Source organism: Sphaerodactylus townsendi, linkage group LG01, assembly GCF_021028975.2.
Source record: "Sphaerodactylus townsendi isolate TG3544 linkage group LG01, MPM_Stown_v2.3, whole genome shotgun sequence".
Classification (NCBI taxonomy): Eukaryota; Metazoa; Chordata; class Lepidosauria; order Squamata; family Sphaerodactylidae; genus Sphaerodactylus; species Sphaerodactylus townsendi.
This window is the reverse complement of record NC_059425.1, coordinates 68,357,990-68,381,370: the sequence shown is the minus strand read 5'-3', so window position 1 is coordinate 68,381,370 and position 23,381 is coordinate 68,357,990. Positions and strand designations below refer to the sequence as shown.

The 23,381-nt window shown below is 43.2% G+C and overlaps 2 protein-coding genes across 7 annotated transcripts in view; one reads left to right on the top strand and one right to left on the bottom strand.

Annotated features, from left to right (window-relative positions):
• Positions 1-2,165: 2,165 nt before the first annotated feature.
• On the bottom strand, positions 2,166-18,573 carry SUPT7L (SPT7 like, STAGA complex subunit gamma). 4 transcript variants are annotated; one of them, XM_048515541.1, is made up of 6 exons: positions 18,440-18,573; positions 17,017-17,161; positions 13,857-14,365; positions 7,348-7,672; positions 5,892-6,129; positions 2,166-3,319 (listed from the first exon to the last, which is right to left on the bottom strand). In XM_048515541.1, exons 3-6 carry the CDS (start codon positions 14,267-14,269, stop codon positions 3,054-3,056), a joined length of 1,242 nt encoding a protein of 413 aa, XP_048371498.1. In that variant the 5' UTR covers positions 14,270-14,365; positions 17,017-17,161; positions 18,440-18,573; the 3' UTR covers positions 2,166-3,053. The 4 variants fall into 4 exon arrangements, with proteins under 4 accessions (XP_048371498.1, XP_048371410.1, XP_048371577.1 ...); XM_048515453.1 differs by having other exon boundaries at positions 18,251-18,465; XM_048515620.1 differs by lacking the exon at positions 18,440-18,573 and adding an exon at positions 18,107-18,245.
• The window catches only part of LOC125443180 (solute carrier family 4 member 1 adaptor protein), a 25,586-nt gene continuing 20,676 nt past the window's right edge, over positions 18,472-23,381 (top strand). Inside the window, exons 1-3 of one of the 3 annotated variants that reach the window (XM_048515334.1) lie at positions 18,472-19,108; positions 20,668-20,860; positions 22,906-23,028. In XM_048515334.1, coding sequence (XP_048371291.1) covers positions 18,554-19,108; positions 20,668-20,860; positions 22,906-23,028 — 871 coding nt within the window. In that variant the 5' untranslated portion in view covers positions 18,472-18,553. The remainder of the gene's footprint in view (positions 19,109-20,667; positions 20,861-22,905; positions 23,029-23,381) is intronic. The other 2 variants (XM_048515255.1, XM_048515168.1) reach the window with 2 other exon arrangements.

The following is a 23,381-nucleotide window of genomic DNA, read 5'->3' as shown; positions in this document are numbered from 1 at the left end:
GTGTTGGCAGAACACAATTGGCCTATTCCCACTTTCATTATTTCCTAGGAGGGGTAATTTTTTTGAGGTATGAGGGGAGCGTTAATCACCATGAGAAAGTTTTTAAAAAGATTTTGAGATACGGTAGTGGGGTATGGAGGAATGCACATCTCCCTACATGAAAGTAACTTCCATTTTGTTAGGTGGAGTTTATTCCCAATTATGCACTGGAATGTGGCCTTAAAGCTTTCTGTGCATATTTACTGCTTTTATAGACTAAGAGTTTTCCACATTGAAAATTCACATAACTAGGATACAAGATCTCCACTTTCCAGTGCTGTCTTTCGCTATCAAACATGGTTTAAATCACAAGTAGGTAAGCCCGTAGCTATGAAATCCTCAAGCTACTCTCTGAAGCTCATCAATCTCCACAACTTTTATTTAATAGGCTTCAGAAACTGGCAGATGTAATTAAGTGATTTCAGTTCCATAAAATGCAATGTTTCTATAGACCTTTCATTGTACCTTTTTAGCAGTTAACAAGGTACACACCACTGATTTAATCTGAGCTGCAGCCCAATGAAGTTTACACAGTACATGCTGCCTGTACATGATTGATTTGAGGGAATCTAGACCTTAGCCTAGCTTTCAGGGTAAAGCTCAAGTTTCTGTTCCTCACTCCTTATAAGCTAACAGATTTATTGCAGAAGGAAAATGTTTGTAATATATCAAAGAAATTTCAAGACAACATCTGCTCCACCCGTCTTGTATTCTATTAGAACATTTGTGTAAAAATAGTGGTTAAGAGTGGTGTAGTGGGTAAGAGCAGCAGACTCTAATCTGGAGAACCAGATTTGATTCCCCACTCCTCCACATGACACCTGCTGGGTGATTTTGGACCAGTCACAGTTATCTCAGAACTCCCTCAGCCCACTTTCAAACATCCTTTGCCTTGAGAAGTCTATGGGGTTGCCATAAGCCAATTGTGGCTTGCCAGTACTTTTACCACCATACATGCAAACTCAGAATACCTTTTTTAGAAATAAACTACCGTATATACTCACATATAAGTCGAGTTTTTCAGCCCTTTTTTAGGCTGAAAATGCCTCCCTTGACTTATATGCGGGTCATACTGTGGGAAATACAGTAATTCTATTCCATTGTTCTCTATGGCTTAAGCTCTGTTTGTGTGACCCAGGGTCCATTAGGGGGAGCTAAAGAGCTCAGATTTTCCATATAAGGAGGAAGGCTCCATTTAAGGAAGAATAGGCTTCATAACTGCTAACAGGCCTCAACTTCACAGAGTTCAGTTGTTATGAACTGTATTTACATATTTCAAGTATAAGAATGTTTGTATTAATTGTTGATAAGGGGATATTGTGTTTATATTGATTGACTATTAGTTTGTATTTTGGTTTTGGACACAGCTAGAGAGAACTACAGGACTGAGACCCTGCTGGTCTGTTTTGCATAGCAGGCCAGAACTATTATTGTTTCTGTATTGGTTTGCCATATTTCATTGTTATACTGCACATGAAACAGAAAACAGATTTATAGTTTCTTTTGTTGTAAGTCTGGTGAATGTTAAGGGTCCCAAGATGGGATCACATTGTCAAAGACTTGAATTCCTTTAACATGTCTGATAATATCCCTCTTAAAATCTGAGTTGGGTTACATTTGGATATACAGATGAGGAGGAATCCAGTTTTGAAGGATTTTAACTCTTGGGTATTAGCTTGGTTGCTGATTGAGCTGTTTTTGTACTTTTAAAGTTACTGTTGATACCTCTTTTCCACTTACAGAGCTAGTTTACTGTTTTTCTTTGAAATATTCAAAACCATTTAACCTACTGGTGCCTCAATTAATGTAATTTTATTGGTATTTATTTTTAAATTTACCAGAAGCTGCTGCATTTCCCACCCTCGACTTATACACGAGTTAATAAGTTTTCCCAGTTTTTTGTGGTAGAATTAGGTGCCTCGACTTATACGCGGTCGTCTTATATGCGAGTATATATGGTATATGACTGCAAAAATATTTTTTAATTCAAGCTTTCCTAATGAAATCTTAAAAGCAAGTAAGATTGTTAATAGTTGTAGAAAGTCTGCAGTTCTCTTCTGGTACTTCCTCTTGACTAGCAGGTACAAAATAAACACATTTGTTGAATTAATATCTGTCACAAAATCTATTTTTTCTTGGTTTACTAGGTTATGTTTTTCATGGAACTATACAGACAAAACTTATTTGGTAGCCTATGATTAGGAACAAAAAAAATAATGAGACCATTGTATTGGCAAACAGAAATAGTATGCCTGGAGCTTGACATTCAAATTCCACTTTTTTGGCACGTTGTGAGTTCTAGTACAGATTCAAACTGGATGTCTGTTCCTTGTAGTTTTTTATTCAACTTTTAAAAATACTCCATCAGGTATTAAATTGCAGAATTGTGTAATGGTCAAATATAATTGTCATTGGGGTGCTGTGTGGTTTCCAGGCTGTATGGCCGTGTTCTAGCAGCATTCTCTCCTAATGTTTCGCCTGCATCTGTGGCGAAACATCAGGAGAGAATGCTGCTAGAACACAGCCATACAGACCGGAAACCACACAGCACCCCAGTGATTCCGGCCATGAAAGCCTTCAACAATACATAATTGTCATTCTTATACTGCAAAGAAATCAGGCACATTAACAGAAGCTAATCTGGTTTCTAAAAAAGCTCATGGGTCACATTGCCATATGTAATTCCAACAAGCTGAAGTAAACATTACTACCCCAGAGAGCTTTAGGCAAGAATAGCCATTCTTTACTCGAACAGAGTCTCAGTTAAGCAAACCTTTCAATTATATTGTGGCAGGAGTGAGTTAAGAGCCAGTTTCATTTGAAGCTGCCTGGTCATCTATCAAGATGGCAAGGGTGTGCAGAGCACATTCAGAGCAGAGTGCAGGTAGCCAGTGGGAGAAACCATCAAGACAAAGAACTGCACACACACACACACAAAAGTATCCAGTTCAGAGCAAAGTCCTATCCAGCTTTGAGTTCTTTGTTGAGCCAGTGAAGGCTGTTGCCCACCAAATTCACATCTTCTTCATCTTTTTTTTGCTGCGTTGGTTGAAGACTGGTGAGGATCCCATTAAACTATCAGGAGAATGGGAGCCATAACTGCTCTCGGAACCATTTGGGCTCTGCGGTATGCCTGCCTCACTCATGCCTGACATGGGCTCCTCGAACACATCGCTGCCCAGGACCCCATGGTGCCCATGGACGTTGGCCTCCTCACTTTCCTGTGGTTCCATTTTCACAGGCGCCAAGTTCCACAAAGGTGAAGTATTCACTTCACCACCTGGAAGGACAGAAAGAGAGTGAGCTTCATGAGAGTCATGAAGCAACAAACATGAAAAAGACACAGTGAGGAGAGCAGTGTGACTAATTCAGAATATGTGGAATAGACAAATGGCATAGAAGACCTTTTTACAATCTCCGAAAGCCATTGTGCAGAAGCTTTTAGAAGTGTGAATAAATTCCTTAATCAGCAAAACAAGTTAAAGAGAATGGTGAACCACAGAAATCCAGTACTGAATAAAAAGAAGCAAATGAAACAGAGGGGATATTCTTCAAAGCAATTTTATGACTGCTCCACTTCGTTCTTGTAGTTTCATGCACTGTCTAAAAGCATCCAGTGGGACACTCTTCAGCAACCTGGTTGTAGGCATATGGAGCCCACTGCAAAGAAAACATGGATTGGCAAGGAAAAACAAAACCTCTGCATTCTTAAAACAGTAACAGAAAAGAACCAATAATGCCAGCATCTTAGCCTCTCAGTCTCCTACAGTAAACACTAATACCAAGTCTTTGAGATGAATCACTTGGGTCCCCAAAGAATCCAGGAATAGTACACTGCATCCTCCCCACCCACAAGTAACAGCATGTTTCAGAGGCACTGTAGAAAAAAAACAAAGAGCTCCAGCAAAACATTAAATGGGTTGTTTTCAGTGCCCCAAATTCACATAGCTTGTGATTCAGACTCCCTTCAATATACAACAGCTCAGATTAAGGCTAACAGAAGGATGTTGAAGTGTATTTTTGTTTGTTTTCCTTTTCCTTTTTTTATTTAACTACAACATACAGTAATATGTGTTAATATGTTCAAAAGAATATCTTAAGAATCTTTTCCCAGGAAGACGGACACCATAAAAGCACTATGCTTGGAAGCCCTATTGACTAAAACACCTGGGGAAAAGATGGAAATTCTTACAATACAGACATGTTTTGTCCCATGCTCCCCATTATGCTTCAGTTAGAATGAAGAGCTTTTGGATACAGGAAGCATTCCAGCTCCAGGTCTTGAAATGGACAAATATTCTGGTTCCAATACAGATGTAAAAACAGGTAACAGAGGACAACAACCTTGTTCATGTAACAACTGAACACTTTCTGTATGATAACAACTTTCTACTACTCTGAACAACAAAAGCCCTCTAAGCATAATCCCTCCACATGTTGACTGAATAAGCAGAGGAAGGATCCGTGAGCCTGTATAGGGAGAGGCAGTATATAAAGGGGGCTTGAGGGTGGCAAAAGCAGTGGTGGTGGTAAATGAGATGGGGGGATGAGCAGTCGGAAGGGCAGGGGTGGCAAAAGTGTGGGCTGGTTGGCATTGCTGGGGCCCCGGGTGGTGTGGGGCTTCTTCTGTCGCTCTGCAGGTTTCTGTAACATGTTACCGTGTCCTCAGGGCCTCCCTGAAAACCTCCAGAGCAAGGTAATAAGGTCCCAGGGTATTCCCTTTTGCACTAGGAGCCGCCAAGTCAACACATTGCAGCATTGGTCAGCTCAGGATTATCTCGGCTGCTCCGTGAGCCACCAGGTCGAGTTGTTGCAGCCTTGGAAGGTCGGGACTCCCTCGGCTGTTCTGGGGGCCGTCGGGGAGCAGTTGTGTGAGCTGAGGGGCCCTGGGTGGGATGGCAAAAGCAGCTTTGTGTTCAGGGAGGAGGGAGGGCTGCAGGATGACTACTTTTGACAAAGCAGAAGCACTAACTTCCTGCTGCATCACTACGACCGTACTCTCATCTTTATGCTAAAAAGGGTATCGCAAATTCCTATATTTTTAAAGGACAGTGACAAACTTCAGGAGCACAAATCACCCATGTTATCCAGAATTCCCCGGTCAGGTACGTTTTTTCCACCCAGTTAAATCATTGGAATTGCTGTTTTTCCCCTTAATCCCCATCATCTCATATTAACAAAAAATAACAAGAAATCTACCCAAAGGTTCAGTAGATGACTATAAATGTGACAAATTGTAAATTGTCAATGATTATTACACAATCCCCACTAAATCCCAGAACTCTTGCTTGGGCATGGCCTTCACCTTTGGGAAAGACAGGCATGTCACTGAATGCTTTCTACTCCAAAGGTTGTTCCCACACAGCTCCTGTAAGCATGTCTGTTTATCTATTACATGTTTTTTTTCTCACACTTCCTCTGAGGAGCATAAGACAGTGTACATGTTCTCTCATCCTCATATTATCCTTATTTAGTTCATTTTATCCTTATTTAGTTACTTTACTGCACTTGTAGTCAGCCTTTCTTGTCAAGACTTAAGGAAGATTACAGTTTTTAAGTGATAAAAATAGTATAATACATGCCACCGATACAATAAAAACTGCCATCAGTTTTCCAGACATTAAAAACTAGAACCCTATGCCCGTTATAAAAATGCCCAACTGAAAAATTCCAACGACAAGGGAAGCAGGTTAGAAAGTCACCGGCCCAAGGTCACCCAGTGAGCTTCATGGCATTTGAACCCAGTCCAGTCCCAGCCCAACCTTCTAACCATTAACACCCCATTGGATGTCACAGCAATTCTGGTTTTCCTCTGTGATCAAAGGTGCCTGCCATCCCAAGGCAGTACATACCTGAAGTTTGTGGAGAGGCTTCTGCTTCCAGATTGGCCGAAAAACGCTCACTCTGAGCTCCAAGCACCCCCACAGGTAAAGACTGGTCCCCGGACGCTAGATCCCCCTCCAGCTCCTCACTCATGGGAAATGTGATGTCACTGACTGGCTCTTCTTTGATCTTGACAGGTTTGGTGTCTTCGGCTGCCTTTTCAGGATTGACGAGCTTCTCATATTCCTCAGACAGCTGCTTGCTGACCTGTTGGTAACCATTTGAAAGAGAGAATGATCAGCCATCTCATGCAAAAGGACAGTGGAAAAGTATGGCAGTGTCAAGCCATGGAAGAACCAAGCGGGAAGATAAACACATCATATTATGTTAAATATGAGAATAGATACATGGAATGACAAAACTGGTCTTGTGGAAAAAGCTCTCAAGGAGCAGCAGTGGCGTAGGAGGTTAAGAGCTCGTGTATCTAATCTGGAGGAACCGGGTTTGATTCCCAGCTCTGCCGCCTGAGCTGTGGAGGCTTATCTGGGGAATTCAGATTAGCCTGTACACATGCCAGCTGGGTGACCTTGGGCTAGTCACAGCTTTTCAGAGCTCTCTCAGCCGCACCTACCTCACAGGGTGTTTGTTGTGAGGGGGGAAGGGCAAGGAGATTGTAAGCCCCTTTGAGTCTCCTGCAGGAGAGAAAGGGGGGATATAAATCCAAACTCTTCTTCTTCAACAGTAGAAAACTATACTATTTACAGAAAATGTATGTAGAATATTTGCTTCATTTTCCCCTTTGTCCAATGAGCTCAAACTGGCAATTATAGGCACTCCGAGCTTACTTTCCATTTAGACACATTGTTTAGCTCCAAGATGGAGTTTCCCATGGATTGCTGACTAATCAGAAGGAAGGGGTCATAACACAATAGTTTGCAGGGGAAAGGCTCCAGGTTCAATCTTTGACATGCTGGGTGAAAGGGGGAGAGGGAGCAGATTGCCTGAAACCCTGGAAAGCCACTGCCAGACAGAGCAATGGCCTGACTCTATCTAAAGCACTTTCAAGACCATTTTGCAGTTTTCTTTCTCACCTAGTCACCCTCTCATTTATTCACCTTCTTTCTAGACTATTCTTTAAGCATATTCTATGGTATCATTTGGAAACAGTAGAGTGATAGTAACAAAAGTCAACTAAAAAGAAGGGTTTCAGCAGGAAGAGGCAGAAGCTACTTTAACTCAGTCCCCTCAAAGCTGGCAGCCAGAGCCATTGTAGTGAAAGGGTTAAAGTTTCAGATTAAGAACAGAGAAACTTAGCCATTGGGAAATATGCCCAATAAGCAAGTAGAAGTTGGAGTACATAAATCTGAACAGCCTTCAGCCACAAACTCACCTGAACAGTTTTAAATTCACAAAGCAGACCAAGATTCCATTTCCCGTTAGCACTATGGCAATCACCTCACAATCTGAGCATTCTTCTCTTCTTACCTGTAGCATATAGCTATGATAATCTTTAATACGGTGTTGCCAGAACTTCTGCAGGGAAAGCACACCATCAATACCCACTTCGTGGAACACCTGCTCCATGACATCTGGGAAGGGTGTCTGCCCAAGCCGAGCTTCCCGGTCCACAGCAAAACGCAAAAGCTTGGTGAACTTCAGGCAGTACTCATGAGCAATGTCCGTCAATGTCTCTAAGACGCTCTCATTGGCACTCTCAAAGCCCGCATGGGCCAAAATAGTGGCTATGGACTGGTGGAGAAGTTGACGACAAGAGGTCCAGCTCAGCTCAGTTACTGGTTCTCCTTTGCCTCTTCAAGCAAAAAAAAAAAAAGAGCATGCAAAGACTTGAGTGAAAACTGGGGAAGGTGCTATTGACTCCAACAAATGTTTCAGGCATGCCTATTATCCTAGCTAATTTGAGAGAGCTACTCACACCTCCTGCAAAGATAGCTTTTTTTTAAAGTAAGAAAACATAGCAAAGATGGTTTTAAAAAATTCAGTGTTCAAAACAAAGGTTTTGCTTTAAAGTTCCTTGTGTAGCAGCTGCAACTTGACCTAAAGCTAATACATTTTGATCAGACTTAAACATGATGCTGGCAAGGCAAAAACCTTTCCATGAAACTTTGCAGGGACTCAGCGCCTTGTGTACAGCTACATTTGCCTGAACAAGAACAAACACACGTCTGCATTGGAAGTATAAGAAAATGCATTCTACTGAAAATTAAACTAAGTAGCAGGGTCCTCCTAAGTTAAGCATTTAAACTAAATTCTATAAGAAAGAATTCAAAATTACTATAACTACATTTCTGTATTTAAAAATACCTGGTAATATAGTAGTGGAACAGTAAAAGAGGTTTCACTGTTGTTGACTTCAGAACTATATGCAGTTCCAGAAAATATTTTAACCGCAGGTTAGTAATTGACAGCCCTGGGTTCCAACTCAAGCATCTGGATTTTAATCAACAAAATTGCAATGTAGAGAGGGTTACAATAACCAGCAGAAAAAGAAACTTCAGAAAGCTGGTGCTCTGCTAGTCAGTGATATTAGTAATGTAAAGTGGAATGCTGATTTCTCCCATCTGCCTGCTGGGTATGAAATGGACAGACCTTCTCTCTGAGCAGAGTACACATCTGTCAAGTCAGATAAATCAAACTTGGCCTTTGAGGTTAATGGGGTTTCAGGCTTCATAAACTGGGACGTTTTCTGTTTTGGTCACTTAAAATGACAGGCTGCTACCTGTCAAACACTCCAAGCTGAAGCGATGAGAAGGACTCTTTGACACAAAGCAAGGCCTTTCCCATTTAAGTAGGAAAATCTCAAGGCCCATTTCCTGTTTAAGCAGCAAGTTAAAGCGAAAGAATTTGAGTCTATTTCATACGTGCAGAAACAGCTGAGGCTCACTCAAGTAAAATAATGGATTGAAAGGATAAGTGAGCAGGGTGCCAGCAGTAGGTCTAAAGAAGCCAAGATTGCCTTCTCACAAATTCTTTAATTTTGTGAAAGGTCTCACTGCTGGGCAGTATTCTCTAGCAAATAAAATGAATCAAAATTGTCTCATTTGACAATTTTTCTTTTTCAAACATGATAAAGGATAGGACTGGTAAATTAATAAGTAGGGAAGCTGTCTTTCCTTTCTGTATATGGCCTGCCAGCATCCTAACACCCACACATACATTTTCTTTCAGCAGTCACTTAAAGCAGTCATCAATGTAACATTAGAATATCTCTGTCAAATGGACATTTGCTAACACAAGTTTGAGCCAGCCTTGCAATATACATCGTTATTTTGCAACCCAGACAACTAAAACAGGGTTGGATCCCATGGACCCATTCTGTTAACTATGGTGCTTACTCCAGTGCAAGGAGACTGCCCCTTGTGTCAGCAAATGGGAAGGAAAGCCCAATCATTGGCAGAAGAGATCCTTAAGATCTAGGTCAAAGCAACTTTAAATCTGCTGATGTAGCAACAGGCAAGGCAACTAAAGCTTACTTGGTCTTGTCTTCCCTCCTTTCTGAATCCAGCTTTGAACTGTGGGCTCTGACCTGGACTTCAGAGCAGATCCAGTGGTATAAAGCTGGACCCAGCCAGAGCAGAGCCAGCAGTTCAAGTCTGGTCTCTGCCTGTCCTGGTCCTAAATACAGGCTTCAAGGCAGAGCCAATAGTTTAAAGCTAGATCTGGCCAACTACACCTTTGCACTGTGTTCCCCACCCTCACCAGCAAACTTCACGTGGAGTTTAGGTGTGGGACACAGTTGAATGCTGGACCTGAGCCAAGCCTTGAACTGTACACATGTTGTTTGAAGGCAGGGGTGCAGTTCAATGGTGGGGGAGGCAGGGCTTCTGAGGTGGGGTTGGGGGCCTGAGCTAACTGGTAACTCCTCTCAAGCAGCAAGCCCTGGCCTGCCCTTAGATACACCTTTGCTGTTTTGTGGTTAGAAATCCCCAGAAAAACAAAAACTTGGAAACAGGTGAACAAGCTCACAATACAGGGAACCAACAAGTGATCCTTGCCTGTTTATATTTTAACATTTGTTGCGGACAAGCCAAACATCATCAAGAAGTGATGGCAAAACATAACTCCTAAGCCAGAATTCAAGACTTTCCGTGGCAGACTGCCTCCCTATTGGCTTAAAAGAATTGAAAACAATTACAAAATGCAAAATTGAATCTCGAATGTAATTTACGGTAAATAAAAGATGATCCTGACATCAAGGTGCTTCTTCAGAGGATTGAACTTTAACATCAACAACACTTCAGGATCTGGTAAAATCTGATCCCCTGAGAATGTGCCTCAACACAAAATGCATCTGGGTCACCCTATTATTATTTTGCAATCAAGACTCTCTGTGCTGCTTCTGCATTTTGCAATTTTTTTCCTGCTGGTGCAGCCTATTACAGGCTTAAAAAATGCAGCAGTATATCTTTCTCTGAAGCATCCCAGTTAACTACCCAATTTTACACAACTCTTCACAGAAAAGGAACTTTCCCTTATGCCTGCCTCTTGACACATGAAATCATTACGTTATTTCAGTATGTTATTTCAGAATAACTTCAATTTACTAAAAATATAAGAAGGTATGCTGGATCAGACCAGTGGTCCATCTTGTCCAATATCGTGTCTCATACAGTGGCCAACCAATTCCTATGGAGATCCAACAACAGGGCATAGAGGCCAATGTTGATTCCTGGCACTACCATTCAGAGGTTTACTACCTCAGAGAATGAATGTTCCCTTTAGTCATCATGGCCAACAGCCACTGATAGACGTATCCTCCATGAATCTGTCCAATCTCCTTTTAAAGCTGTCTATGCCTATGGCCATCACTACAACCTCTGCCAGTGAATTCCACACTTCAATTACTTGCTGTGCAAAAAAGTATTTCTTTTTGTCTGTCCTGAATCTTCTACACAGAAGTTTCATTGGATGTCCGCAAGTTCTAATATTTATGGAGAGGAAGAAAAAGTTCTTTGTCAACTTTCTCTTTCTTCACCATCAAGTCACAGAAGACTTATAGTGACCTGGTAGGGCTTTCAAGGCATGAGATGAACTGATGTGGTTTACTATTGCCTACCTCTGCATCACAACCCTGGTGCTCCTTGGAGGTATCCCATCCAAATACTAGCCAGAGCTGATCTTGCTTAGCTTCTGACATCTGACAAGATCAGGCTAGCCTGGTGCAACCCAGGTAAAGGCCAGCCATCTCTACCCTGTGAATACTTTCATAAACATTCATCATGTCCTCCTCTTTTCTGAACTGAAAAGTGCCAGACTCTTCAGCCTTCGCTTCAATTCCCTAGTCATCTTGGTTGCCCTCTTCTGTACTTGTTCCAGCTCTGTAGTGTCCTTTTGAGGCACAGTGACTAGATCTGCACACAATATTCCAAATGAGGCTGTACCATTGATCTTGAATACTGGCTGTTTTATTTTCAGTCCCTTCCCCAATAATCCATAACAGACAGCTGGCCTTTTTCATTGCTGCAGCACACTGAGTTTACACTGAAGTATACTTATCAGCACTTCAGTTGGTACCAACACTTCATTTGCCACATTGTTGCCCACTCACCTTATTTGTGGAGATCCTCCTGGAGCTCTTCACAGATCTCTTAACCATTAATCCATAAGGGAACCTGTTCTCTTATCCCATGACTTCTAAGTTTACTCAGGAGTCTTTATCAAAAGTCTTTGGAAAGCCCAAGCGTATAATGTCTACCAGGTCACCGTTGTGTACATGCTTGTTCACTTTCTCAAAGAACTTCAAAGGGTTGGTGAGGTGAGACTTGTTTTACAGCTGATTTTCTCTCAACAAGTTTTGTTCCTCTATGTACCTAATAATTGTATCTTTGATCACAATTTCCACTGATTTGCCTAGTACAGATGTTAGACTGAATGGCATGTAATTTCCTGGTTCCCCTCTGGAGCCCTTTTTAGAATCCATGTAAATTTTGCTACTCCCCAATCTTCTGATACAGTGGCTGAATGTAGTGATAGGTGACATATACGTGTTAGTGGATCAACTATTTCACATTTGAGTTCCCTAAGAACATTCAGCGGTTCATCAACAGACTTGGAGACTTTTCAGTTTATATAGTCTACTCTAGAACATCATCTCACATCACCTCAATGTGAATCAGTTCTCCAAACTTTATTCCTATAATAGTGACTGTGAAGTGGTATATGCCCCATACATTCCACAGTGAACAAAATTCATTCCCAGCCATTTCCCTATCTTTCTTTAGCTATCCCTTTGTTCCTCAGTTATCCAAAGGCCCAATTGCCTCTTTGGATGTTTTGGCCACATTTAAAGAACTTATTATTTGTTTATTATTTGTCTTTAAGTTTTTAGCAGTCTTCTCCTCAAATTCTCCTTTGCATGCTTGATTATTATCTAACATTTCTTTGGCTAATACCTCTGATCCCTTCTGTTCAACTGATTGGGGTGGACTTTCTACTTTTTAAAAGAAGCTTTTTTTTCCATTTTATAGTTCAATTTACTTATGTTGATAACTCTGCAGGCATTCTTTTAGACTTGGCAGTGCCGTTCCTAACCTGGGGGATGCATTCTATGTTTACTTAAATTGGTCTGGCTTTAAATACCTTCCAAGCATCCTCTAGGAATTTGATTCTCTGTGTTTCCCTTTTAGTTACTTTTTAACTATTCCCCTCATTTTTGTAAAGTTCCCTCTTTTGAAATCAAATGTTACAGCTTTGGACTTTGGGGATAATTTTCCACAGACATGAATGTTGAATTTAGTACCCTTGTGGTCACTGTTCCTGACTAGTGGAATAACCGCTACATCTCTTGAGCCCCACACAGAAACAAGTTCAAGATCACTACTCTTCTGATTGGTTTTGCAACCAAATGTTCCACTGCACAATCATTTATGATGTCTACGAATCTCATTTCTACAGCACAGCTTGAGCACATATTCACACAGTCTAAGTGAGGGTACTTGAAGTCTCTCATTGTCACAACATTACCTACTTTAGTCCTCTTCCTTACTTCCTTCTCCATCTCATAATGAGCCTCAACGGTTGATCAGGTGCATGATAGTACACCCCCACTTTTAAATAATTTTGAGAGTTCAGTATATCTACCCATGTTACTTTTGTTGATGAGTTCATTCCCCTGATGTTTTCTAACTTTTGATTCCATATCCTCTTTGATGTACAACACAACACCTCTTCCAGCCCATTCCTCCCTGTCTTACCTAGAGAGCTTATACCCACAGATGACTATAGTGCACTGATTTTCCACATGCTATCATATTTTTGAGACATCCAGCATATCTAAATGGTTAGTGAATACCAAGCACTCCAATTCCCCCATCTTTGCTTGGAGACTTCTAGCTTATAAAAATAGCAACAAAAGTAAGGTCTACTTATGCTATCAAAATATATTATACACTCTGCTTCTATCCATCACATACAAGGAGAATAAAACAGAAGATAGCTTTGAAAGAGCTATGTTACAACTTTGAATAGATCTGAGTGAGCACTTCATGTCTGGCTTTACCTAGCACAGAAGAACTGTATCAGCATGTATTTTTTAAAGTTAGCATTACTGAAATCAGGGCAGCATGGGATCAGTGGGTAGCCCTGTCGATTCTTACATACAACAAAACAAAAAGTGTCACTGGATGATCCAAGAGCTTATACTTCACATCTTATGCAATGTTGCCAAGGGAACCTGACACTCAGGTCTCAGCACCCCATTCATCACTCATCTATGTTGTGCCTAAAATGCCAAGGTAGGTAAAGGAAGGGTCATTTCTAAAAATAAAATTGGAAATTTAGGACTATACAAACCATTTGTGTGAGAGGCAACATTACCACAAACTTCTCAAAATGTGGCTGCTGACTTTTAAAATGTCTACGCCCTAGAAATTATGTGGCATTTACTTTTGAGTAAGTTTGTTTAGGACCAAGTCAGAAACCCCCTCCCTTGCATAGGTCAAGCTAAGCACAGCAGACCACTCGGCCCCATCACTCACCTGTAAAAGTCACTTTCTGGGTCACTATGCCTCATTTGAAATGGCATTTTGGGTATTTTGCTATCCAAGGGAAGCAAGTCATCAGGGAGGGGAGGGGAGGCAGGACAGGATGGCAATGGCTCATTTTCTTCCATCTTTATGCCTTCTACTTGCTGCTGGTTCTGTGCCTGAGCTGTGGCAATGAGGTTGCGCAGCCTTCTGTTGTGCTGGATGAGCTGGATAGTGTGAATGGTGACGCTACAAGGCTCCGAAGGGATGTCCAACATGGTGGTAGGCCTGGGCTTGTTGGCTGAAGGCTGATGTAATGGTGGATCCTGGACCTCCACAGTGCGAAATTCTCGCTGAAGCAAGTCAAAGGAGCTGCGATTGGCTTGACTGGAGGAAACTGGGATCTCACCCCAATAACGCAGCATCTTTTTTTTTAAGTGGGTACACTAAAGCACTTCAGATTAGGTGGGTACACTAAAGCAGAGTCACAAAGAATCTCTCTCACTGCAGCATCCTTGCCACTGAAAGAGATTTTTTTCAAATTTTAAAATATGTATACCTTGCCTTATACCAAGTCTCTAAATGGTTTACACAATGAAAGATCACAATAAAATATCATAACTTTGACAAAAGAATAAAAACCACATAAAATTCACCCCAGATCCCACTCCCCCAGACCCCGCCCCCCTCCAGATCAGCAGCTGCAGAGGAGGAAGAAGAACAAGAAGAAGAGTTCAGATTTATACCCGCAGCTTTCTCTGCTGTAAGGTGACTCAAGATGGCTTGAAAACTCCTCCCCTTCCTCTCCCCACAACAGACACCTTGTGAGGAAGGTGGGACTGAGAGAGTTCTGAATTAACTGTGACTAGCCCAAGGTCATCCAGCAGGAATGTAGGAGTAGGGAAATACATCTGGTTCACCAGATAAGATTCCACCACTCACATGGAGGAGTGGGGAATCAAACCTAGTTCTCCAGATTAGTCTACCTGCTCTTAACCATGACACCGCGAAGGGAGGCTAGTCAAAAGCCTGGGTGAAGAAAAAGGTCTTCACTATGAACCTAAACTCAAAAAATGCAGGTGCAAGGCAACTCCCCAAAGGGAGGCTATTCCAGAAGCTGGCGGCAATCATGGAGAAAGCCCTCCTGTTTGTACCCATCCCTCAGCGGGGTGACCTCAGTGCCCAGCCAGGAATAGGCACTCCTTCAGGTACGCAGGGTTCACACTGTTTAAGGCTTTATATGTCAATGTCAACAGCTTGAATTGGGCCTGGGAATGAATTGGGAGCCAGTGTAGTTCCTTAAGGACTGTTGTGATGTGTATCTGGCCAGATGTACCAGCTCACAGCCCAGCTGCCACTTGCTGCACCAACTCCCATTTCCAGACTGTCTTCAAGGGCAGTTCCACATGGAGTGCATTACAGTGGTCCAGTAAAGAGGTTGCCAGAGCATGTAATACTGTATGGTCAGGTCCCCTTTCTCCAAAAATGGGTGGAGTTGGCAAGCCAGACGGAGCTGCTGGAAGGCACCTGAACCTCAAAGGACAGCAATGAATCCAGGAGCACCCCAGATCTTACACCTGATCCTTCTGGGGCAATACAACTCCATCCAGAACTAGATTCAAAAGTGCTAACACTACTCCCTCCATCAAAGAGGTGTTTGCCACCTCCTGAACCTAGTGGGCCAATTCCACCCTAGCAAGCTTTTATCATTCAAGATGGACAAGGGTCCAGGGAACTAGTAGTAGCTACATCCCTGCAAGCAACTTGTCCACATCCTTGGATGGCAAAAACTGAAATGGGTTCAATCCCATGAGCATCTGAGCAACTTTATCCCAAATTTGTGCAGTAACATCATCACTGCAGATACCATGGGGAACCCTAGTCACAGTCCTTCCAGTGAAGGACAGCAAGCCGTTAACCATCCTGAACAACTCTGTTGGTTGGCTACTTGAAAATGCAATGAGGGCAAAGAAATACACATTCTTTGCTGCCAATGCCACTTGTAGACCTGATAATGGGCAGACCTGCAATGCGATTTCTACCATCTGCTCTCAAGCTGTCATTCCTCCTGCTTCATTGCCCTCAGATTTCCAGTATACCATGAGGCTTAAAGCGCACTGCAGTGGGGGGAGGATACTCAGCAGCTATGATGTCGATGGCCCTCCTGATCTCACTATTCCAAAGTGAGACCAAAGTTTCAACAGGAATGCTGGCTGTGTTGCCTGGAAAATCCCCCAGAGCTCTCATGAATCTTTGGGATTCCAACATCTGCCAGGGGCAGACCATCTTAATTGGCCTCCCACCCCTGTATTGGAGAAATGACATCTGAAGACCAAACTTCATCAGGTAATGATCCATCCATGACAAGGGACAGATTTTAAGTCCCCCAACTAACATATCATCTTCAACCTGCCCCTGCTGCAAAGACCAGGTCAAGAGCACACCCACCTAAGTGTGCCAAGTCAGAAACAAACTGAGACAATCCCATGTTTGCTATGGCAGCCATGAGGTTCTGAGCTGGTTCCTTAGAGGTATCCTCGACATGGAGACTGAAATCCCCCAGAATCACTGTACTGGGAGCCTCTACCACCCCCTCTGAGACTGCCTCCGCCAGCTCAGGCAGGGATGCAGCTGGATAGAGAGGTGAGCAGTACACCAGCAGCAGTCCCAACTTAACTCTCTCTTGAACTTGCTTGGTAGATAGGAAGAACAGTTCACACCTCAGGCCTTACCGAGTAATGTAAAATTAACTAACTAACATCTTTGTGAGTCAAATACATTGTCACTGCCTCAAGGAAAACTATGGGGGAGGGGGGACCTGGAAATTGCAGCTGCATTTTCCATCTATAGCAAACTATTCTGTTGTGGGCAAGTAATTCTGCTGGATCTTGACCCACCCTGTTGATATCATATGTCCGTATAACTTCTAATTTATACTATGTTTTACAATCTTTATCGCGCTTGCCTTCACAACAACCATTTGAAGTAAGTCACAATTATTTTCAGTTTTACAGAAGAGATGCTGAGCCTACTAAGTAGTGCCCCAAATCACACAATTAATCAATGGCAAAGACAGGACCTGAATGCAGCATATTAAATTCAAGTCCAACTCTCTATTCCATGAGGCGATACACAGACAGTATGGGGGGGGGGGGGGAGTTTCCAAGATTACCTTCACAAAAGATCTAGGAATACCATAATAAACAATTGTCAGTCTTGCCATTCCATTTCCGCAGAAGTATAATTAGCATGGTTGAGAGATTTCGTCCATTCTTCCCTCTCTATGTATTCGCCCACAGCTCATCGGATCCTCAGCTCTGAATTGAAAGATAGTTAAACTATGAATAGGCAACAGAACATCAAAGTATACCAGTTCAGGCACTTATTTCTTAGCTAAAGGCGCCCATAGTTTAAGGTGGAGAGCCATATGGGTCTGCAGTAAAAGAGCAAGATTCAAGGCCAATAGCACCTTAAAGACCCACAAGATTCCCAGGATATAAGTTTTAAAGTCTCCCAAAAGAGGGTACCCTGGAAATCTTGTTGGTCTTTAAAGTGCTACCAGACTTGAATCTTGCTCTTGGCTGCTAATATAAAGGTAGTTATGACAAGTTAACCCAACAGTAATCTTAAGAAGTTGATAATCAATACCAGTAAGAAAACTAGGAAAGCAATGGTATAAAATACCCACCTGCGGCATCAAAAATGTAAGTTTATCAGGGAACACTAAGTAGTGTTCATAGAACAGCCATCAAGCTCAAAGCAAGCCATAAAGCCAGATTTTATAAGGTAAGATATTTCAATTAAAAGATGAAGAGAAATATTTTGACAAAAAGCAAATCTCAAGGGGAAGCGCATTTTAGAAACAAGCCACCACTACTGTAGAAAAAATTCCTGTCTCTGCCTCAACTTCACAAAGTACAGATTTGAGTAGGACCAGGGAAAATCCATTGATATCAAGGAGTAACTCTCTTTAGGATTGTGCTATAATTCAAGTAACAGAATAGCTGTAAATAGGACCGCTGCATGATACCCAAATTCAACAGCAGGTGACCTTTTTGGGGTTCTCCTGCACCATTTAAGTGCTCTCCCACACTGAAAAGCATATCCAAAACAAACACACGCTGAAAAGTGGATCGACAGAGTAATCTATTCAGATTCACTCAACGGGATTTACTCCCAGATCACTGCTCCGTTAATCACTCCAGGGTCTGTTGCACTCTTACTTGGGAGGTGAACTTCCAAGTGAACTCAATGGAACTTACCTCCAGTTTTTTTAAAAAAAAAATTTTAAATTTAGGGTTGAAGAGGCGGTACGAAACCACTACAAGCAAAGTTTCTGCAACGGTAGGAACTACTCAAGAACAACCGGTTTGAAAGAAAAAATATTTGGTAGCGGCTGTACCCACCCTAGAACAAAAGGCTTTGCTTCAACGAGGCAACAAGGAAGGCTCCCTGGATATGCATAGCGGGCCCTTAACCTCGTTATAGAAGTAGCCCTTTTCCAGCGGCATCTCGTCTTCTCCCTGCCTTTCTCGGGGGGCACATTCTGCAAAGACCGTCCCACCTGGGACCACTACAGCACCCGACTCCTTTACCTCTGCACGGGCCAAGAACGACACCGAGCCCTTCACGGCGTTGCACCCTTCCCGGAACTGCGCTACCACGGAAGTGGCTTCCCGGGGGTCAATTTGAAGAACGGAAGCTTAAAAATGGCGGACGCACCGGAGAAGCAGGGGAGCGGGTGTGAAGATTTCAAGAAGCCGACTCTCCCCCGTCTTTTCCCTGCTCGAGAGAAGGAGGCGACGGAGGCAGCGCTTCGGCCCCCACAAGGGCCTACCTCGGGCCCCTCTCCGCCTCCGCTGCCCCTTCGGTACCAGGAGCCTCCCTGGGGAGGTTACCCGGCAGAAGAGGACTCTTCGGTCTACAGTCTGGAGACGGTGAAGGACGGCGCGGTGCTGGGCAGCCTGGGACTGGGCGGCCGAAGCTGGCTGTTGGTAGGCCGGGTTCCCAGCTGCGACCTGTCCCTGGCGCATCCGTCGGTGTCGCGGCACCATGCTGTACTCCAGCGCCGCCCGCCGCCGCCTCCCACCCACGGGGAGGAACCACCACCAGAAGGCCCCGAGCCCGGGCTCTACGCCTACGACTTGGACAGCGCTCACGGGACCTTCCTAAACAAGGCCCGCATCCCGCCCAGGACCTACTGCCGCGTCCGGGTGGGCCACGTCCTGCGGTTTGGGGGAAGCAGCCGCCTCTTCGTGTTGCAGGTCAGGTTACGACTCATGTGCTGGGCTTTTACCGTCGCGCCAACGTATTTCGATCGGCTATGGCAGCGTCGACGTGGGAGGTTTACTTTGACTTGGGATTGTCTGTAGGAAGATAGCACGATGTGACAGATTCATAGCAGTTTATGGGAGCACTCGTATCATACTCATGCTGCAGTCACTCCAGTGTTTACAGATCAGTTACCAGGCATGGCCCAGTATCAAGGTATTAGCTGTCACCTGTATGTATGTAATGACTTTGACAAAACCCTTAATGGTTTTGGTTACACATACCTGCAGCAGCACCTCTTCTGCTGCACTCAGCCATGATAGTTTCGCTCAGCTGAGCAAAGCCTTCTGAACATTCTACCCTGCAAATAAGTAAGGTAGGCAGCTGCCTGTGCTTGTGCATTCTCTGTGTTGGCTCCAGGCACATGAAACAACTTACTGAGAAGGAAAGGAAGGATCCAGGACCTCTCTCATTCTGTGGAATGTGCAAAGCAAGTAAAGGCATCAGGATTGCGGTTTAATGGCACAATCTTAGAGGATTCTGTTATAAGAGAATGCAGTGGTAGACTTTTGTAATTTTGGTTTTACTGCTCTGTCCTTTTTAGTGCAGTTTCAGCACTAAGGCTTGTTATGCCTCTTAGACAGTGTTTGATCTGTGTTTCTTAATTTTTGTAGTCCTAATTTTATTTCTTTTACTGAATATGTTGTGTTGACTGAATAGCTTTCTGTTGTTTTGAGTGTCAGTGAAAAAGGTGGGTTATAGTTTAAGTTTAAAAATTAACAGTTGTTATCCCCACACAAGTCCGAGATGGCTCAAGTACACTACAAGAGGCAGATGTCTTGAAAAAGGTGTTTGACTGCTTTTATATTTTGACTGCTAATTAAAGCAATTGTGGTGGTCCAAGAAGGTTGAGTATGACTGTATATTTCCCCATAACAATGCAATCTGTGGTTGTTGTCTTGACATTTAAGAGAACTGGATCATACATACAAGTAGAAGGGAAGAAAAAAGAGTAATTAATCTTTTAGATGTAACTTATGTGCACAACAAGGACCTCTTCTATTCTCAACCTATTCACACCATTATAATGATAAAAGGAAGTAGACAGAAAACAAAATGTATAGGTCTTTAGTATCAGAAATATCAGGCATTAGTGAGCCTTGTAATCCTGCACAGGTCTCGAGTTGTATTTCACATTTCAGTTTCATTGTATCATAATTATATCATATACCTACTACAATTATCTGGCAGCTTCCTTGTTTATGTTTTTAAAATGCAGATAGAGGAATGTAGCATTAGATATAACTTAATTTTTTTTTAGTTAAGCATTAAAGAGTGCTTTCTATTGTACTGCAACCAAATTAAACTGAAGGAAGTGGAATTAGTTTATATCTAACATCTGGTCTATGTACATAGCACATATAGTATCTACAGTTTTAAGGAACACCAAGTGTAATCCTAAATACATCTATAGAATAGATAGGATTTACCGTACTTCTGAGTAAACATGTTTACGATTCCTAGGCAAATAATTTCTGTTTTTTATCTGCAGGGCCCAGAGGAGGATCAAGAGCCTGAATCAGAACTTACTGTAACCCAGATAAAAGAACTTCGCAAGCAGCAACAGGCAACACTAGAGAAAACGATGCTGGGTGATGATTCTGATGAAGAAGATAAAAAAGAGAAGGATGAAAAGAGAAGTGAAAACAGTTGGAGTAATGATTTGAGTTGCTCCTGGGGAATGGGTAAGGAGAGTATATTTCAGAGGGCTTGGAGAAATTGTTAAACTCTTCAGGTATTTCGGGGGATTGATCTATACTGTAGCCTCTGCCACTGAAACTTTTGTGGTAGAAGTTAACTGGGCTTGTTCTGCATTCATTTCTGTCCCGCCCCCCTGGTAGGGTCCCTGATGTGGACCCTGTTACCAGCCCTCCTTTCCCTGACCGGGTGTTGGAAACCCCAGCCTCACTCCCGTTCTCCAGGGAGTGGACTAAGGGGGACAGCCTTTGCAGCCACAAGTTGCCTAAGACGTCCAATAATTCACGAGAGACTGTAAGAAGACTGGGAAAAATCCACCAGGGACTTCTCTGTCAGTCTCTGGACCACTGTTTGCTTTCTCTGTCCTTCCCTCAGTCCCTTCAACCTTCCACTCTTCGGTTTCTCTCTCTTTGCTTTTTAACTTCAAGTGTTCTCTCTTCTCTCTACACTCAACTGTCTCTTCTTTCCACCCTCACTATCCTGTCTCTTCTTTCCATCCTCTCTCTCTGCTTCTTCCCCCCTCTCTCTCACCACCCTTCCTCCTCCACTGTACACACCCCCTGCCTGCCTTCCATCTGCCCCCTTCCCTCTTCCCTGTTCCTATCTTTTATGCCCTCCTCTGTTCCCCACGCCTTCAAAGATCCCGCCTCTCTGCCACGCTTTCGCCCTCCTTCCGGTCCATGCGCAAGTGCGAGCGTCTGCATCCTGCTCTGCTGCCGCCAGTCTCCGCCGGATCTCCCCGCCGGCATGCCCCACCCCCGCCGGTCTCTGCTGGAGTTCTCTGCTGGCAAAGGGGAGGGGGGTTGGGAGTTGAGGCATCGACAGGGCCTCCAACCGTGCCTCCACGCCTTGCCCCAGCGTCTTCCAGCTGCCAGCTGGATGGCTGGGGTGGGGCCCATGGGTGCAACCGTCATGAGGGCAGGACGCTGCCGGCAAGTCCGGGGAGGGGGTGGACCCCGCTCCCGGACAATTTTTTTTTTAACTACAGTGGAATGAGCAATGAATTCTGTTGGTTGTTGTGAGTTTTCCGGGCTGTGTGGCCGTGTCTGGTAGATCTTGTTCCTAACGTTTTTCCTGCATCTGTGACTGGCATCTTCAGAGGTGTATCACGGAGAGAAGTCTGTTATACACTGGGTCCAGTGAGAAGGGGAAGTTTAGTGGGGTATATATTGTCCATGTCCCAGTTTGGGGAACCAGTCAGTAAGTGTTTGGGTGGAACTTGCTATGCAAAGGTGTGGTTGACTGTACTGTAATGTGGGTGGGTTTTTCAGTCCAGGGAGTGATTCACATTTGCATTGCCTACAGCAACAACAGTCCTAGTAAATGCAAACCCTGTGTCTGGGTGGAGTCCATTGTCCATGAACCCAGCATGCCCTTGGCCTCCACATTCAATGGGATACCACCTGGAACTCTCCTCCCCCAACATCACCCGCTGTCCCCAATCTAGGAGAAACAAGTTCATCCAGCACAAGGCTGTCCCCCGTACCCCGATGTCGGTGAAGCAGTGGACCAAAAGGTCATGATCTACCATGTTGAATGCTACGATGAGATCTAATAACACCAGTAGTGCCGAACCGCCTGTCTAACTGAATCTTGAATAGGTGGTAGACAAAGAAGAATCGGAACTATTGTAAAACTGTCCTAAATTTCCTTCATATCTTCCTAAGGCCATGTGCTTTACGTACTTATAATTGTTTACTTTGGTGAAATAATAACGGCATGATATGTAGGCCCAGATCTGCCCCTATGTAGTGCCCAGTTCCTTCCAAGCTTATGCATATCACAGCATGCCAGCCATTGCTTTTAATGGTATGTGCCACCTGTATATATTTTCAGCAGTCGCCCTCTCTTCTTCAGGCCTTTGTGGATTGATCATGCATTGAATGTGCAACTGAAATATTACTGATGAATGTCTGTGTAGTTTCAAATTAAAATGATATTATTAAAATACGTTTTTCTTTAAAAAGAGGTTGCATCAGACTGCTTCCTATTCCAGTTCTTATTCCTAATTTTACCTAAACATATCCTCCAGGGGAAGATGCAGAGGAAGAAGAGGGTGAAGAAAATCCAATTGCAGTTGAGTTTCAGGAAGACCAAGAAGCCTTTTATTTGAAAGACCCTAAGAAGGCATTGCAAGGTTTTTTTGACAGAGAAGGTATGTACTTTGACTTATAAAGCCCTAAATGGCTTGGGCCCCAAATATCTAAAGTAAGGCCTTCTCCCATATCATCCTACCCATGCCATAAGATCAGCAGATGATGTCCTTCTGGTGGTTCCACCACCTTCATTGGTAAAAAAGGTGGAGACCCAAGATAGGGCTTTTTCAGTAATGACACCAACATTGTGGAACAATCTCTCTGCTGAGGCACATCAAGCATCTTCTTTATATGCATTTAGAAAATTGGTAAAGACACACCTACTTTCCCTTTTGATAATTTCATGAATTTTTAAAACATTTTATTAATTAATAGGTTGTTTTTCCTTGAATTGCATTTTATGATTTTTATG